Raw genomic sequence first — 16,591 nt, forward strand, 5'->3', positions numbered from 1 at the left:
AACTTCAATAAAATGAAACGCTCGCGATCCCCACTTAGGGAGAATACAGTTCTTGGCTGTTAAAAAGGATTGCATCCCTTATGTTTGCCTCACCATATTTGTGTTACCGCCTAACTATAATACCTATGTACAAAAGTGTGTAAATTTTTTTTTATATTTTACAAAGTGTACATTATTTTTTAAGTAGAAAGTAGTTTCAGACAGTTTTTAATGATTTCATAGTGGAAAATATTGTAAGCTTTATAAAGAAGCTAAATAGTGTAAATAACACAAAAAAGTGAAAATGTAACTTTCTAAAAAAATTAACATGATTTTTTTGGTTTTTGAAATATTAATCAAATCTTTTTATGTGTGTATTCAGTTTTAATTCCTCTTTCAAGTGATAGTATGTGTTATAGTGAAATAATTTTTTTAAAGTACTATTTTCCATATGAAACTGGAAAAATATAAAAACTGTAAGTAAAATGTCTACTTTTTTAAATTTTTTTAAGTTAATTACATTTAGAAATATAATTTGCTTTATAGTTTTTTATAAGGGAATTTATTTTACTGCAAAACAATGAAAAAAATTAGAAAAATATCTCAATATTTGTAATGTTTACAATTTTTTTAGTAAAACACTGCAAAACGGCTGAAATAGGCCTGGCATCCTTCAGTAGTATTATGTGAAAAATCACTGGCATTTCTCAGACCAACTTTTGATTTTTTGTCTGGCACTAAAAGGATTAACCAGGTTGGCGTACCGGAAAACATGGAAAAGTCAAGAATTTAATGCAATGGGAATACGCAGGAACTTTTCAAGTTTTGATCTAAACCATTCTGTTACTAACCAACCAAACAAAAGAAATTAGTAACATTTTCTTTTATAAGCTGTCTGAATTTAAAAACAAATTACTTAAACATAATTAGGCTAAAAGTCATTTCTATATCACATTATTTTATATACAAAACTTAGACAATAGAAAACAAATAATTTGTATTCTTATTCGATTTAACCCATTCGTGACTGAATAAATTACTATAATTTTTGGACTACAGAACTGGATATTTTCCATGCTTTCGTGTAATAACAGGTGCACTTTGCATAACACTTACTGTATAACATGCTATGAATATTATAAATGTACCTTAGTTATTCCTTGTTATTGTATGAATACAAAATGTTAGTTTTTTTAAATATACATATAATTTACACTATTTACAAATTTTTATTATACTTCTGTAGAAGTTGGTTTGGGTTTGAAACGCCTCAAAACATGTTTCCAGATGAAGTGGAACATGACACTTTTTACATTGGTACACTGTTTCACTTCTTTTCCCCTGTGAGGCACAAACTTTACATTTTCTTGAGGGCCTGGCTTTGGTGGTTGGAGGTATCTTTTCAATAAAATGTTCCCAAAACTTTCCTTGAAGGCGCAGTGGTGATTCTCCACAAGCGGGAGGCCTAACAAAGGGTTACCTGAGCCCAAAAGGTTTCGTCACAGAAGTGATTGAACACATGTGATTCAGTGCAGTTTTCTCCTAACTGCCTCGAAATGATAGGATTTATTCCATGATTGCCGGTAAAACGCATTGTACTAACAGTATTTGGTCCAACACTCCACGCAAAATCACAAGGCCTAGCCGGTGGGTTATCGTCACTTTCATTATTACTGCTGTCATCGTTTGTACCATCAGACGTTTCATTATTTTCATGTATCTTGTCATCTTGTTCACTGTCACTTTCCTCATCACCACTTTCATCTAAAACATTAGCAACGTAAGCTGCAAAATCATCCGAATTTACGAACACATCATTCCGGTCGCGAGACGCCATCTTGACTGTTTACAAACGAAAGAAAGCTGTTTTGCCAAGATGATTTGAGGCAATATCAGATGATTTTCAGCAACGAAGAAGAAGAAAACATAGACTAGAATATTGAGAACAAAATATGCAGCAAATGTGAATGCCTCTGCGATCTATCGGCAATATATTCAACTACATCGATGTCGTGTCTAGCAGACAGGCACTGCCTGTCTTTAGTCGTTGGGCCGCGCGAAGTGAAGGACAGAAACTGCCCGTCTAATGTCTTCAATGGGTTAAAATATTTCAAACATCTAGTAATTTAGTTTTGTTGCTAAAAAAGTATTTCCTGTAAACAAATAAAAATTTTAAAAAAGCTGGCTATTTATAGTCTGCAAAGTTCATTGTCCAAGAAAAAGATTAGGGCTATATGAACCGTGACCATATTTTCTGACATGAAATCCAGGACATGTTTATGTAATGTTAAATTGAACAATTAAATTAATCGACTGGAGATGAGATGAAAGTGTAAGTTCAGATGACAAGCCTGTATACAGACATGTGCCATTGCCACTGGTCTGATGGTTTAAATACCGTACCCAAAATATAATAGGAATTCAAATACTCAATGAATACAAATAAAAATCAATTGAAATATATTTCTTAATAATTTGTACAATTATGTAAGAAACCTTTTGTTCGTACTTTTGGAAGAAGACTGGTTTAGGACTGCGTTTCCTTATTTCTCAAACATTTCAATGCACGATTCCAATATGATCATTTGATTAATTAATAAAGTTTTGATACAGACATCGGAAATCCAAGTTTTGTCTGAAAGCCAAAAGTTGGTAATTAAGGATAATGCTCTTTCAGTGGATGCATTCATGCCTGAAAGAGATAAAATAAACTTGTACATTTTTTATGTTTGAAATTATTATCTCTTGATTTGTCAAATTCCTGAGAAGAGTCAACCATCTTTACTCAGTGGATGGTTTATTTTACAATCATGGTGGCCACCTGACCCGGGAATAAGCCAGGAATTTTTTTGAGAACCGGGAAAATTTCAAACTAAGTTTTCTGTCTCCAAGAACTTATAAAATCAAGACATAATTTGACAGCTTCTTGAATCAATAACTAATAATTTGCGAAACATATTTTACATCATGCGGCTCGTGAAATTGTAAAGATCGATATATGTTCGTGAGCTACATTTGACGTTGGTTGATCTAAGGTTGGTGATCAGGTCTTAATTTACATCCTGAGATGTAAGGGGTTAATTGCCCATACCTTTTGGTAGGAACATCATAGAAATGTTTTATTCATGTTATTGTGACCTTTAAAATGACATGTCACAAGATAGAGGTTGCAATTTGAAAATTAAAAGTTACCCCCTTATACTACTCTTTGGAAAGGGGGGGATGTTTTATACTCCAAAAATGTATGTTGAAGATTTTACATTGATATCTCAATCTATTTGGAATATATACATGCGTATCAGGACTTAATTTACACCCTGTATATACATACACACGTGCGTGCTTATGTGTGCGCGTGCACACACACACATGTTTATATATAATCTGTTTTATTACTGTACTTGCAATGTATTTATAAAACATTGCATTTACTGTATTTTAACATTCATGTTCTTCATTACACCCTTCATTAAAAAAAGTAGTCACCTCAAAAGTATGTACCAGAAAAAATTACAAACATTTTCTTTGCCCTTAAAGGGTTAAGAGAAAATGTTTGCTTTGTATTAACATTTAATTGTCTAAGAAACAAAGTAAAGATCAACAGTATAATAAAAACTTTAAAAAATTGTTAGTACTTTGAAGAATAGTTTTACCTCTTAAGTTAAATTGGCCTGTTTGAGAAAAGAAGTGCTAGATAATTGGAGTGGAAAAAGTGAATGAAAATTTGTTTTTTGTAAGATAATTTCTAGCAGTTCTCATAAATTGATGAGGAGAAAATGGTGTTAGCGGATTATTGGTGTATATTATGAAACTGAATAAATAATTAAGTATTGTTTTTAGACGGATGAAGGAGAAGATGATCTCAAGAAAGGTACTCAACTGTTAGAAATTTACGCTTTAGAAATCCAAATGTACACTGCACAGAAGAACAACAAGAAGCTGAAAACCTTATACGAGCAATCACTGCACATAAAATCTGCCATTCCTCATCCACTAATTATGGGTGTCATCAGAGGTAAGTGACTGGTCACAAAAAATTTATACTTTGTATCCATTTTTATTTCAAACTGAATTTAATGACATAAATAAATGTTTGTTTTAATTATAAAAATGTTGAGAAAACTGTTTAAATTTGAATATTAAATCATATGAATTAGTGTTATTTCAACAGATACATAAAAACATATTAATTAGTAGTTGGTGTCCAAACAATATAAATAAGAATGTTTCATGACATGTGATACACTCACGTTAAATATCCTCTCTGGTACAGTCAGGGGAAAGGTTTCATTTCTACAACGGTGATACAACATAATGACTCTTTATGTATTTGCATAAAACAATAATAGTATATACAGGTTAGTTAAACCATTTATAACTCAAGAATGGCTGTATTGCTTATAGTATTCTTTCAGGGTGGCTACCTAACCTGGAAAACTGGGAATTTAACGAATCGGAAAAAATAAGCTGAGAATTTTCCTGAGAACCAGGAAAATTTCAAAAACAAATTTTTCTGTCTCCAAATAAAATCAAGACATAATTTGACAGCTTCTTGAATCAAGAATTTATTAATCTCGAAACATTGTATTGCGATACGCTTGAAGCTATAAAGCGGTAGAGCAGTAGTGACCATGATACAAAAAGGGTTTTTTGTATTTAAGTATTACTCAGTCACCATAGTGGGGTCTCCAGATGAAGTTGTCCAACTCTTATTCTTGAGTGAAAATAGTATTTTGATACTATTTTGAGAGACATGTATTAGATAGATAGCACAGGCCTAAAATGTACACTGTTATAAATACGCTTAAGAGTTCGGTTCATTGAATAATATAATGTTTGATGGTTTAATAAGAGGTTTAGCCCAGTTTTTTGAGTACAACAGAATGTCAGTTGGACTTTTACCACTGATAAGATGCCTTTTGGAGACGAAATAGTGGGTAAGCTACAACAAGTAACGCTGAGAAGGGGTCATTTGCAACCTGTTGCGCAGCAATGACAGAATTAGTTGAGGGTTGAGGGGCAGGAGAAACATTTAATGTCTAGAATTGGTGGTGGGTACGCGCCATCGTGTGGTACTGCTCTACCTCTCATGTCTGCTATGGCTAGTGTCGAGTGTTCCCCATATGTACAACAACAACATTAAACTTTAAGTCGCCACTCGATCCAGCGCTCACTGCCCACCTCTTACCGGTCGTATCATGGCCAAGGCCTTTGTTGGTCTACAAATGATTGCTCCTAACACACGTTCCAATTGTCATGAAATTACATAGGTTAAAACAAAGAAAGTGATTTTATGTTTTGATATTACGGTCAATCTCGACTGAACTGAATTTACACTGGCAAAAAGTTTTGTGTCTGACTCTATAAATCGCTAGTCTAGATGGGCGCAAGAGCACTCACGAGCGCTGCCTCAACCAGTGTCGGACATTTGTTTGCAAGAATTAGAGAACAGTGTTGTTGGTTATTAAAATTTCAATTATAAACTTTGCTGAGACATCACTGCTGTGTGTGAACAGACTTCATATTGACTCTCGGAACATCCAGCAATACAACTGTAGCAAGTACTTGCGACAGTTCTCGTGAGTAAAATTATGTATCTTGTTCACATTATGCTACAGTAAAAAAAAAAAAAAACGTTCTGAGTTTGTACCAAAAAAGGAAAGGAATGCAATAAAAGCAGCAAGAAATCCAGAACTGTCTGCACGAATTGCAGAGGATTACCATTCATTTTGCCAGATAAAACACAATTGTAAATAGTTCCAAAGAATCATGATAAAAACCTGGTTTGAGAAAATATACCTAATTGTATTATCAGGGATGCTACAGGTCAGGGAAATCAGGGAAGTCAGGGAAAAGTCAGGGAAAAAAAACAGGACTGGAAATCAGGGAAAAGTCAGGGAATCCGGTCTCAAGTCAGGGAAAAGTCAGGGAATTTCGACGTTGGTCAGGGAAAAATATAAAATCCCTTTACACAAATAAACTTACTGCCGCAGCGCCGAGTCCAAGCCTGCAGACGACGCGGCGCATGAAGCAGGCAGCCGAGGTGGCTCGGCTGGCTCACCCATTAATTGCCAAAAACCCTGGGGATTGCGTCGAAAAAAGTCAGGGAAAAATGAAAAATTTGGTCTGGAAATCAGGGAAAAGTCAGGGAATTTCATTATTGGACTCCTGTAGCAACCCTGATTATGTATTCATAGATCACTAGTAATTGAATACAGATTTTCAATTGAGATTAAAAAAAAAATAAAATTCTTGGGTGGCCTTTTACATTCAATGATTCTATCATCAGGCACAAGTTTAATTTTAAGTTTAAATTTTTTATCACCCAAAAAGCCACTTGCAAAAAAAAATTTTGGCTCAATTTTAGAATGAAAAAATAAATTTTTCTCTAAAATTACGTTAAGTTTTGTCAAGTCAGTTCATTAATATTTAAGTCTGTGTATTCAAGTTTGATATGTAAAAATATTCTTAGTTGTCTCTTTTATAGAATGTGGTGGGAAAATGCACCTGAGAGAAGGAGAGTTTGAGAAAGCTCACACAGACTTCTTTGAAGCATTCAAGAACTATGATGAGAGTGGGAGTCCGAGGAGAACAACCTGTTTGAAGTATTTAGTCCTAGCAAATATGTAAGTTTGACATCAGTAGAAAATAGAATTCATAGATTTTAATGTTGTTCTAATTAACAACCAGGTTAAAATAGAGTTAAAGTTTTGAGTAATAACTCAGTGTGATAATACAGTGAATAATTTTCCCACATGTATAATAAAATCTCACTTATAATAGATGTTTTCCTTGTTTTACTTTTTGCTATCCATTGAAAATTCCAATATTGCACAAATCAGTTTATTATTCAAGTCCTTTGAACGAATATTCTAGCCAGGTTTAGGCAATAGTTTATCACTACATGTGTTGTAGTTTCGGGTTTTTCAATGCTGAAAAGCTGCACAATTGTTCATTTTCTAATTCACATCTTTTACACAAATAAATTCTTCTGGCATTTTTAGTATCTGGTCAAAGTTAAAACATTCTTTATTTTTAGAAACTTAAAGAATTGTAATGGTATCAATATATTTTAAAATCTGACTGGTAGTCATTTTAACGTGGGGTTTAGTGATAGCAGACATATGTTTTATTACTTTTGCTGGGGCATTGTCAAGTCCCAAGTTCAAGTGGGGTTTTGTCAAGTTTTAGTTTGAAACTTGAAACTATATTTTCTATTTCTTCTTCGTCAGTGAAAGGAAAGTAAATCAGATATTTGGTTGATGGTGGTGAGGGTTGAAAGTATTCTAGTGGGATTTATTTTCAGAGTTTTATCACCTATCAAAGATACATCTACCACAATATTCTTAACTACATGAGGAAATATTTTTTGAAAATACTCTTAAAGACTTTTTCAGTCCTATATAAACAAAGTAGGAGTATGCCAAACCACGTGTCATTTTACAGGCTAAAATTTCAATTCTATACCTCATTTAATTCTCTAGATGTTCTACTAACAGATGACAGACAAACAATCATACAGTAAAGAAATACATCCCCCTGGCAAAGACAAAAATTGTGTCAGCCCACTAAGTGATAGGCTTCAAAGACACTCAACAAAATTCCATGTTTCATGGAGAATTTAAAGTCTACAGATGAAATCTTTCTCGGGATATCTTGCCACATGATACATTCAAATTTTTGTTCATTAAGTTAGATTTTCATAGCAATCAAATTTTTGTTCATTAAGTTAGATTTCATAGCAATGCTTAACAAAAGTTCCAATGAGCTAGGCAGGTACCACAATGTAAGAGTGCGATGAAATCATATCTTGTCACTGACTTTCAACATAAATTTTCACCTCTATTTATTTTTGTACACACCAAGCCACCAAAAGGGGCATGTTAAAATCTTATATAGTTAGACTCAATTTGTTTACTAATTTATTTATTCTGATTTTTGTTGCCATCATGGTTGTTCATAAGACCAGTCAGACAATAAAATAAATTTTTCATCTGTCAAAAATAAAATTAAAAATCAAGCCCCTGGAATTTTTTTTGTAATACCAGGCCTGCTATTTAAACCATACTATATACACATTTGTGTTATTCCCTATTGCATGTGATATATCTAGTGACGACTGTAATAGGATAAGCTTAAAAATGTTATTTTAAACTTTTTATTTTATTTTTAAACTTAAAATGTTCCCTGTCTAATCATAGTTTGTTTGGAAAGGTTAATGAAGTCCGGCATCAACCCGTTCGACTCACAGGAAGCCAAACCGTATAAGAACGACCCGGAAATCTTGGCCATGACTAACTTAGTTTCGTCCTACCAAAACAATGACATTAATGAATTTGAAACTATATTGAAAAAACATAGGAAAAATATAATGGATGACCCTTTTATTAGAGAACATATAGAAGGTAAGTGCTTTCACTCTATTTTCGTATTTACTTCTTAACATAATTTCTAAAAGAAGATGAAAAAACCAGAGCGACCACAAATTTGTGTGTGGCTGTCATTGCTGGTAACCACGGTTAAAATAATTATCATAGTCACATGGGACTCATTGCTGGTAGTCACGGTTAAAAGACATCACAGTCACATGTGACTATCATTGCTAGTAGTCATGGTTAACCCTCCAACTAATGACAAACGGCACAGACGTTCATTAATACCTCTTGTGAACTGATAAAGGCGGCACAGCTGTCGGTCAACTTTCCGCTATTATTACGCGAAAACCATTTAAGTTATAAAGACATAACTTGCACCAGTCAAATCCTCTACTCATAAATACTAATTCATGTTTTATATTTTATATTCGTAATATTACTCGTTGTCAGCTGGTATCGAACCAAATGCTGCATGGTATATGGCCTATGGACTATGCAGCTGGCAACTCGCTGCACAGACGATCTTTGTTGCTAGGTTATTATGTGTGGTAGTTGTTTTTAATTTATTGTTATATTGTGAAATGGGTGATCCTCGTTCAAATTATATACGTAAACTATTGGATAGTGAAAATATTAGTTCTGATGATTAAAGTGACATATCGGCAAATGAAGTGCATGATGATATTTCCTGCACTGCCGGAATGTGAGTTGGGTTGTGAAAATTGATAGTGACTGTGAAAACAATTCATCATTATCTGATATTCCTCTTGCCCAAAGTATTCATCAAACACCAACATGGATACGCTTACTGCCAAGAAAAGCAGTACATACTTTACGTTTTTATCAAAAAACCTTTTTTGTGTCTTAAATAAGTAAAACTGAAAGTAATAATTTCCCTTTTTATTTTGCATCATTGTGTATATCTATTTCATTGGATACATGTTAGTATATTAAGAAGAAGTATATTTCTGTAAATTCTAAAGACAAAATTTGTTTTAGAACAATATACTAGTAGATACCAGTAAAGTATCAATTCAATTTTCTTTTATCATAGAATTTAATTAGGGTTACCTAATGTGTAATAGACTACAAATTATAAACACATTTATCAACCATAATTATTGTGTAGATGATATGTTACAACCAGCAATAATTGTTGTGAATAAAATCTTGAAAATTAAAGTCATCATATCACAGGATACAAATTCATCCACAGAATAAAGTACATTAATTTTAGAATAACTCATTTAACTTTTTTAAAGGGTACAGATCTTGTATTTTGGCAAGTTATTAAACATTTTTTAAATTTAACTGTACTGTATTAGATTTTTAGGGCATATACAAAGTTGAAACATGCAACTTTTTCTCATAAAGTACAGGACTGGATTTACATATGTACTAAAAGGGCTTTAGACCAGGGTGCAGATTTGAGGGATGGAAAATTTTGAAAGAGAAAAAACAGAATAAAATGCAAACCAGAAATAAATTTTATTAAGTGATCAGATTTAGCCTTTAGCAATTATTTAAAACATAACAAAATATTAGACCAAAATGTGGGCTCTTATGTATAATACTAGAATTCACACGTTAGCTGCCACGTCGGGCCAAATGGACCGACGCTCTACATCTTTAAGAGATTGCACGTCGGGTAAAGTGGCCCGACAGCATAACAATGACGGTACCTGCCATTTTTATTACCTTCGTGCCTGTGCTGTGCACCCTGACGACTCAAACTGAAACTGATTGAACTATGAAGAGTTCTGCTATTAACAGAACGTTGTTTGTTGTGTTTATTTTTGTTATTAGTGATATGAATGAGATTGCTACATTGGACATTTTTGTCGGGCCACATTGCCCGACAGGTATTTTTGTTGGTGTTAGAATATAAAATAATAAGGTTTTAGCCTTATTATTGCTACCAGGAAGAATTCAATCTTATAAGTAAAGAAAAATAAGTAAATACAAAAAAATCGTATACAAAAGATGAATGAAGATATACTATTTGTGTATAATTTTGAAGCATGTTTCACACAAAAATGGTTTTTCTGGACATTCACTGCAAAACGTAGTTACTTTTGTCAAATTTCTTGCTAACTTACGTCCTTTTTCCTCTGATACATTTTTGTAGCACAACTTGCACACCTTTCTTTGTCGGCGTTTTTGTACTCCTCCACCAACAAAAGCAGATGACGTCAGGTAGTGGTGCCCTGTAGTGGTCACATTTGGAATGCGTGGCTCTTCCTGTACGTTCATCAAGGAACAGGCCAATTCCTCTCTAAACTTGGTGATAGAGACTAAGTTTTGTTTTTTTTTTTATTACGAGATGTAGTGTGGTTAAGAAAATTATTGTAGGCCAACCAACTATTTACCACTGCAGTTCCAAGAAGAAGTTCTTCAGCTAGTTTGTGGAACCAACGCATTGTCTTCCGTACTGCAGTGTTATATGATGACATTTGATCGGATACGTCTATCCCAACCTTCGCCTTATTGTAGTCAACGATGACTAAATGTCTTCATTACATTTGGCCCTCCAACTTTTTTTTGGTCAAGGACGACGTACTCCGGCCTATGGAATGTGGAAAGCATGTGTACCTCCCTTTTGTCTTTCCACTTGGTAACAACTACACCATCTTTATTTTCGGAGCAAACCATTTCACCTTTACTAAGTTTTTGTTTTAAAAGGTTTTTTTGGTAGGCCTTTACGACTTTTTCTCACGGTACCAGCAAGATGTGTTTTGTTTGACAACAAAGCATCAGCCAATTTTACTGATGTATAGTAGTTGTCCGTATATAAATTGTGGCCTTTATTTAAAAAATTTGTCATGAGTTCCAGTACCACTTTAGTCGCAACAGATCTGTCTTTTGTCACTTCTACAGTACCTTTCCCCATGTATACTTTTACTGCATAAGTATAACCCGTTTTATCACACAGCTTGAATATTTTTATCCCATACTTGTGGGCCTTTCCGGGAATATACTGCCGGAAACCTAGTCTACCACAAAACGGCACCATAGTTTTATCAATAACTAAATCTTGCTCTGCTACTTTCAAAGTGAAGAATAAATTGTTTAGTGCTAGAAGCAGAGGTTTTATTTTACCAATTCGCCCATCTCTTTTGAGGTTTTCATTACCGTTAAAATGCCAGAAACGTAAGAGTAACTGAAACCTGTTTCTACTCCATTATTTTTCAGGCAACTGAGAATTTATACAAAGGGTTTTTTGACCAATAATCACTGATTCTTGGAAGTCCTACTAAACTCATATATAAAAGAAGGCCAATAAATTGTTTCATTTCCCCATGATTGGTATTTTTCCAGTCTTTTAGCCTACTCTTATGACTTAGTCGCAGCTTTGAAATTACTTCATTTGCATTATGATTAGTTTCTACAACCATAAGTTCAAGACGAAAAAAATCTATTGGTTTTCTGTTGTTCGGTAAACAAAAATTAAATTTTGTTGTCTGAGTGAACTAAAATGTTTTCTGCTTACCCTCAAACATTTCCCAGCCCAAATCATTGTCCTTGGCGTTTGTAGAAATCAAAGAAGTACCTGTGATATCTGTAACTGTTCCATTAGCATCAGTAGAATTAAGTTCCACGTTTGATTCTTGATTGTCATCAGAGTAATATTCTGAATCAGTACCAGGAATAAAGTCTAGGTCGCTATCAGTGTCATCCGGTACATCACTAACCACCATTGACTCCACACTGTCATCATCACTTATTTCGGCAAACAAATCACCCAGGGAAGACGGATTCACAATCATACGTTCGATTTCATCCGTAAGAAGATTATCGCCACTCATTTTTACCGATCAATAGTATACACGCACACAACTATCGAAACATTACTTATAAAAAAACACAATGTAGGATTCCAGTAACAAAACACGTCAATTGGCACTCAGCTATGTGGAAAAGGCGGGTTAGAAATAAGCTGATGCAATTTCAGACAGAGAACTAAAGCGCGGGAATTATTCAGGCTGCACATCAACAAAACGGAATATCCCTTGAATCAGGTGTCGGGCGTATAGGCCCGACGGCAAATGATTTATGTGATATATCGCCTTGTAAAAAGCTCTGTCGGGCCAATGTGCACGACGCTTTATAAACGTAATAAATATACATAAATCATAAAATCATGTTTATTAGTAACCAAAGAAGAGAAAAATAACAAAAGGTTACAACAATTTATCTTTTAAAAATTTGGCGCTTTAGCGCTAAAACATATTTTTCGGGGTTGGCAGCTAACGTGTTAAAATATATTCTTGGTGTGGTCCAGTAATTATGCTTCTCATGACTACTGTACATAGTACAGTATACCTTGTGCACTAATTAAGCATGTACACCTGTAAATAACTGACTTCAGTCCTGCTGTGCAATCTCTAGTGATAACTTATAGTTGTACTTGTAAAATGAAAACAAGCTTTGATCATATATTATATCAATAAGTTTTTGTATTCTTAACCCTTTGAGTGCCGCAGCTAATTTTCATTCTAAGGAAAGTGCATAAAGTGTCAGCATTAGTAATTTTTACGTTTTGTATTTCGATAATATTTTATAGACCAATAACCAATTAGGTAGCTGTATTCAAAAGGTTCTAAACTATTAATAAATATGAGTTTTATATTGTTTTTCCTTTCTCTTTTATTTGTGAAACCTATGTTGTTTGGGTACATTGGTATTATCAGGAAGTCACTATTTTCGGAGGAGATTTCCTTATTGGGGACCAAAATAAATTACAGTATTAAAAAGAACAGACTTTATTTGATATATTTTGAAATTTACAAGTCATTGCGACAACCAATGAAAACAAAAATTAAAACAACAGTTAATTATTTGAAAGTGACAAGTGATTCGTGCATTTAGGCCTACTTAAAGGGTCGCTTGTCTAGGCTGATTTGGAGGCGATTTGGCGAGGGGAAGTTTGACTCATCAAGTATTCTTTTATTCATTATGGAACAAGGAAAGTAATAGGAACATTTAATTAAGTTTATTTTGTTCCCCCATAAGGAAAACCCATCCAAAAATAGTAAGTACCTATGTGATGTCTTCCTGTCATGAGGATGACATCCTAGCACTTGAGTAAATACAAACTAAAACAGTAACTTATACTGTGTTTTACCGCATTTCTTAGAAAAGTAATGTAGTGATTTGAGTTGTGTCCAAGAGAAAAACGTGAGTTTTCAGTGAAAATATAATGGGTTCTTTTTGTTTTTACAAAGTTGCTGACACCCATACAAAAGAAATGCAAGCAAGTTATTTGTCTCTACATTTACTAATCATATTTATTTGTGTTATCTTGATGTTTTGTTTGATCTATTGTGACACTACGTAATAATAATGTTGTAATTTCTAAACTCTTACAAATGAAGTACAATTTATAAAATGTAGGGAAGCATTTTGTTTATACATAAAATGTTGTTAGTTTTTACTGTAGAATCATATATTATACATGGATTGTATTCAGAATTTCATAGCCTTTATCACTGTTTAACTGTAAAAATCTTTAAAAAGTTTGTATACAACAAAATTTACTTCAAACTTTATTTTATAAAAAGTGGGGGATTTTTTTTTATATACACAAATGTGATTTTGTGTTTTAAAAATCCATGGAAGTATTTGCATGCATTATCCATTTTGTTAGTAACAATATGTTTCATATTCTTCACTTAATTATAAAAAACAATAACAAAACTAAATAAAAAAAAAACTGTTGGATAGATATTTTACAACAGCCTTTTTTATTAGTAGTATTATGTTTTTGATAAGGGGTTTATCTAATGCTATGTAATAATAATAGTTAAATACGTTGTTAACATTCATAACATAATTGTATTTGTTCAACTTGTATATTCTGTTGTTTATTAAAACTTTATGAGTTTAACTGGTTAGGTTATAAAGATTTATTAATTTCTAAAAAAAAACTGTAATTCATAAATAAATTTAAATTCTGTTATGAATTGTTTTATATAATAGATCATTTTAATCATAAACAAATATATGCAACATGATTCTTTTTAATTATTGCATGAATGGCAACAGCAATGCACTATTTACGCACAATGGTACAGTGAAATCTCATTTAACGTAACTGAAATAAGTGGTAGATAGATTTGATTTTTAAAAGAATAGATCGCACATCTAATAATTGTGTGACATAAATGTTGTGCGATAATAGCAGTTCAGTGTTGGTGTTTTTTAGGCAGCGCACCATGTTAAATTATTTTACAAAAATCCTAATTCATTTGAGCTTTTAGTACTGATTTCATTATAATTAATTACATTTCAATACTGTCTTTGGTATTTCTTTTTATTGTCAGAGGTTACTTAATGTAACATGTTTGATAACTTTTCTGTTGTATATTTATCATGAGTGTTTCTTTCGTTTACCGATATGTAGCGCACAATGCGACGTTTTAACTTGGCAAAAAAATTTAAGGTTTCACATATCTTCTCATAAACTACTGTATTACATAATTACAGGTGGTAGGTTTAGAGAAGTGGTACATGATCATAAGTTGTAGGAAGAGGGGGAGAAGCTACAAGGATAGCCCTTGGGCAGGAAATTTTCAAATCAGCCTCTGATAAGGTATTAAGAATTTCCAGTCTGGTTGTGAAGTTCACAATTTATTTACTTATGTGGCAGTAGTATATGTACAATGTTTATGAGACGTATTATTTGGCAGAAAGCAATTTAACAAAATAAATTTTGTTTGTTGTTTAACACCTCAATTTTATGCAATGACGACTCAAAATGGAGTTTCAAACTAAACTTCTTGTATTGTAGAAAGTGCAAAATAAGTTTAGTGTGTAAGGGAAGGTTTTGGAATGTTGGTTGTATTTGTTTTAATGTGTATTAAAACCCCCTGGTGCTTTGTTTTGATTTTGTATTTGATTGCCATTGATTGAATACTTTTTCAAGAACTTTATAATCAACAAAATAGTAGAAGGTAACTTATTCCGATGTGACTTTTGTATACAGATCTGCTGAGGAACATCAGGACACAAGTGTTGATAAAACTAATAAAACCTTACACGAGGATCCACATCCCCTTCATCTCTAAGGAACTGAACATTGATGCCAGTGAGGTGGAGAGTCTGCTAGTCTCCTGTATACTAGACAGGTGAGTTTACAAATACTGTATCCTTGATCTTGGAGATTACTAATAAATTATCCGGTTAAAATAAGAGTTAAAAATGTAAAATAGTGTCTGTTTTATTATTTGCTTTTTATATTCTTCCACTGAGTAAAAGGGTCTTTCCAGCAGCTGTTCAATTCTTTCTTTGTCAGCTGATTGAACAGCTTAGATACAGTATTTTGTGGCTTTCTGCTCTACAGACTAAGGTGGTGAAGTTATAGGAAAAGTTTGACAGTTTTATTTACAGTACAGTCTTGTCACTATAGCTAATGTACCTCAGCTTTTAGGGTATCCAAGACCTGACGCATTTGACACCTATTTTTCATTAATTAACAGCTCTTCCAAATGTTATGGAAATAATTCCTTCAATAATGCCATATCTTAAAATTTAGACAAATTCAACCAAGACAAACAAGCCAGTTATTTCTTCATCTGATGCACATATTAGTTTCAAGTCTACTTTTGAGAACTGTTTATAAGTAGTTTCCTGCACAATTAGTCCATCTTTTATTTACCTATTTTGTAGTATTGCCAGTAGCTTAGTGGTGACTTAAAGTAATCTAAGATGCTAGACTCTCATAAATGTTTATTTATGGTTTTTTTTTTCAATTTACTAATTTACTTTTTCAAGTAATGTGGCCAGTCAATTTCCAAAAAATGTTACTTTTATACAAGGGCTATCCAGAAAGTAACAAGACGTTTTGAAATAAAAAATTAACCAACTTAAATAGGAACATTTTATTATATACATTTAAAAGCTAAACTCTTGGGGTATTTTTCAATGTAATCCCTGTTCAAATTGAGACATTTATCACAATGTGACAAAAATTTTCGTTTCCAGTCACCTGAGATCTTAACCACTGATTAACCCCAGCTGAAGTTGTAATGCTATCATGTCAGATAGTAGTCGCTTGGTACCACATCTGGCCTATAAGGTGGATGATCAAACACTTCCCAATCAAAATCTTCCAAGATTTGTGTATGATTGACTGTATGGGGATGTGAATTACCGTGGAAAACAAAATTGTTGAGGTTAATTTTCCCCTACGTTTGTTTTGTATTGCTCACGGTAGCTTCTGCAGTGTTTCATAGTAT

The 16,591-nt window shown here is 33.0% G+C and overlaps 1 protein-coding gene across 1 annotated transcript in view; it reads left to right on the top strand.

Moving 5' to 3' along the window:
• Positions 1–16,591, top strand: part of LOC124354581 (COP9 signalosome complex subunit 2) — a 33,740-nt gene that overhangs the window by 12,182 nt on the left and 4,967 nt on the right. Inside the window, exons 5-8 of the mRNA XM_046805148.1 lie at positions 3,820–3,994; positions 6,467–6,605; positions 8,194–8,384; positions 15,340–15,481. Of these exons, the coding sequence (XP_046661104.1) occupies positions 3,820–3,994; positions 6,467–6,605; positions 8,194–8,384; positions 15,340–15,481 (647 nt within the window). The remainder of the gene's footprint in view (positions 1–3,819; positions 3,995–6,466; positions 6,606–8,193; positions 8,385–15,339; positions 15,482–16,591) is intronic.

The sequence above is a fragment of the Homalodisca vitripennis genome, chromosome 2 (genome assembly GCF_021130785.1).
Source record: "Homalodisca vitripennis isolate AUS2020 chromosome 2, UT_GWSS_2.1, whole genome shotgun sequence".
In the NCBI taxonomy this organism is placed as follows: Eukaryota; Metazoa; Arthropoda; class Insecta; order Hemiptera; family Cicadellidae; genus Homalodisca; species Homalodisca vitripennis.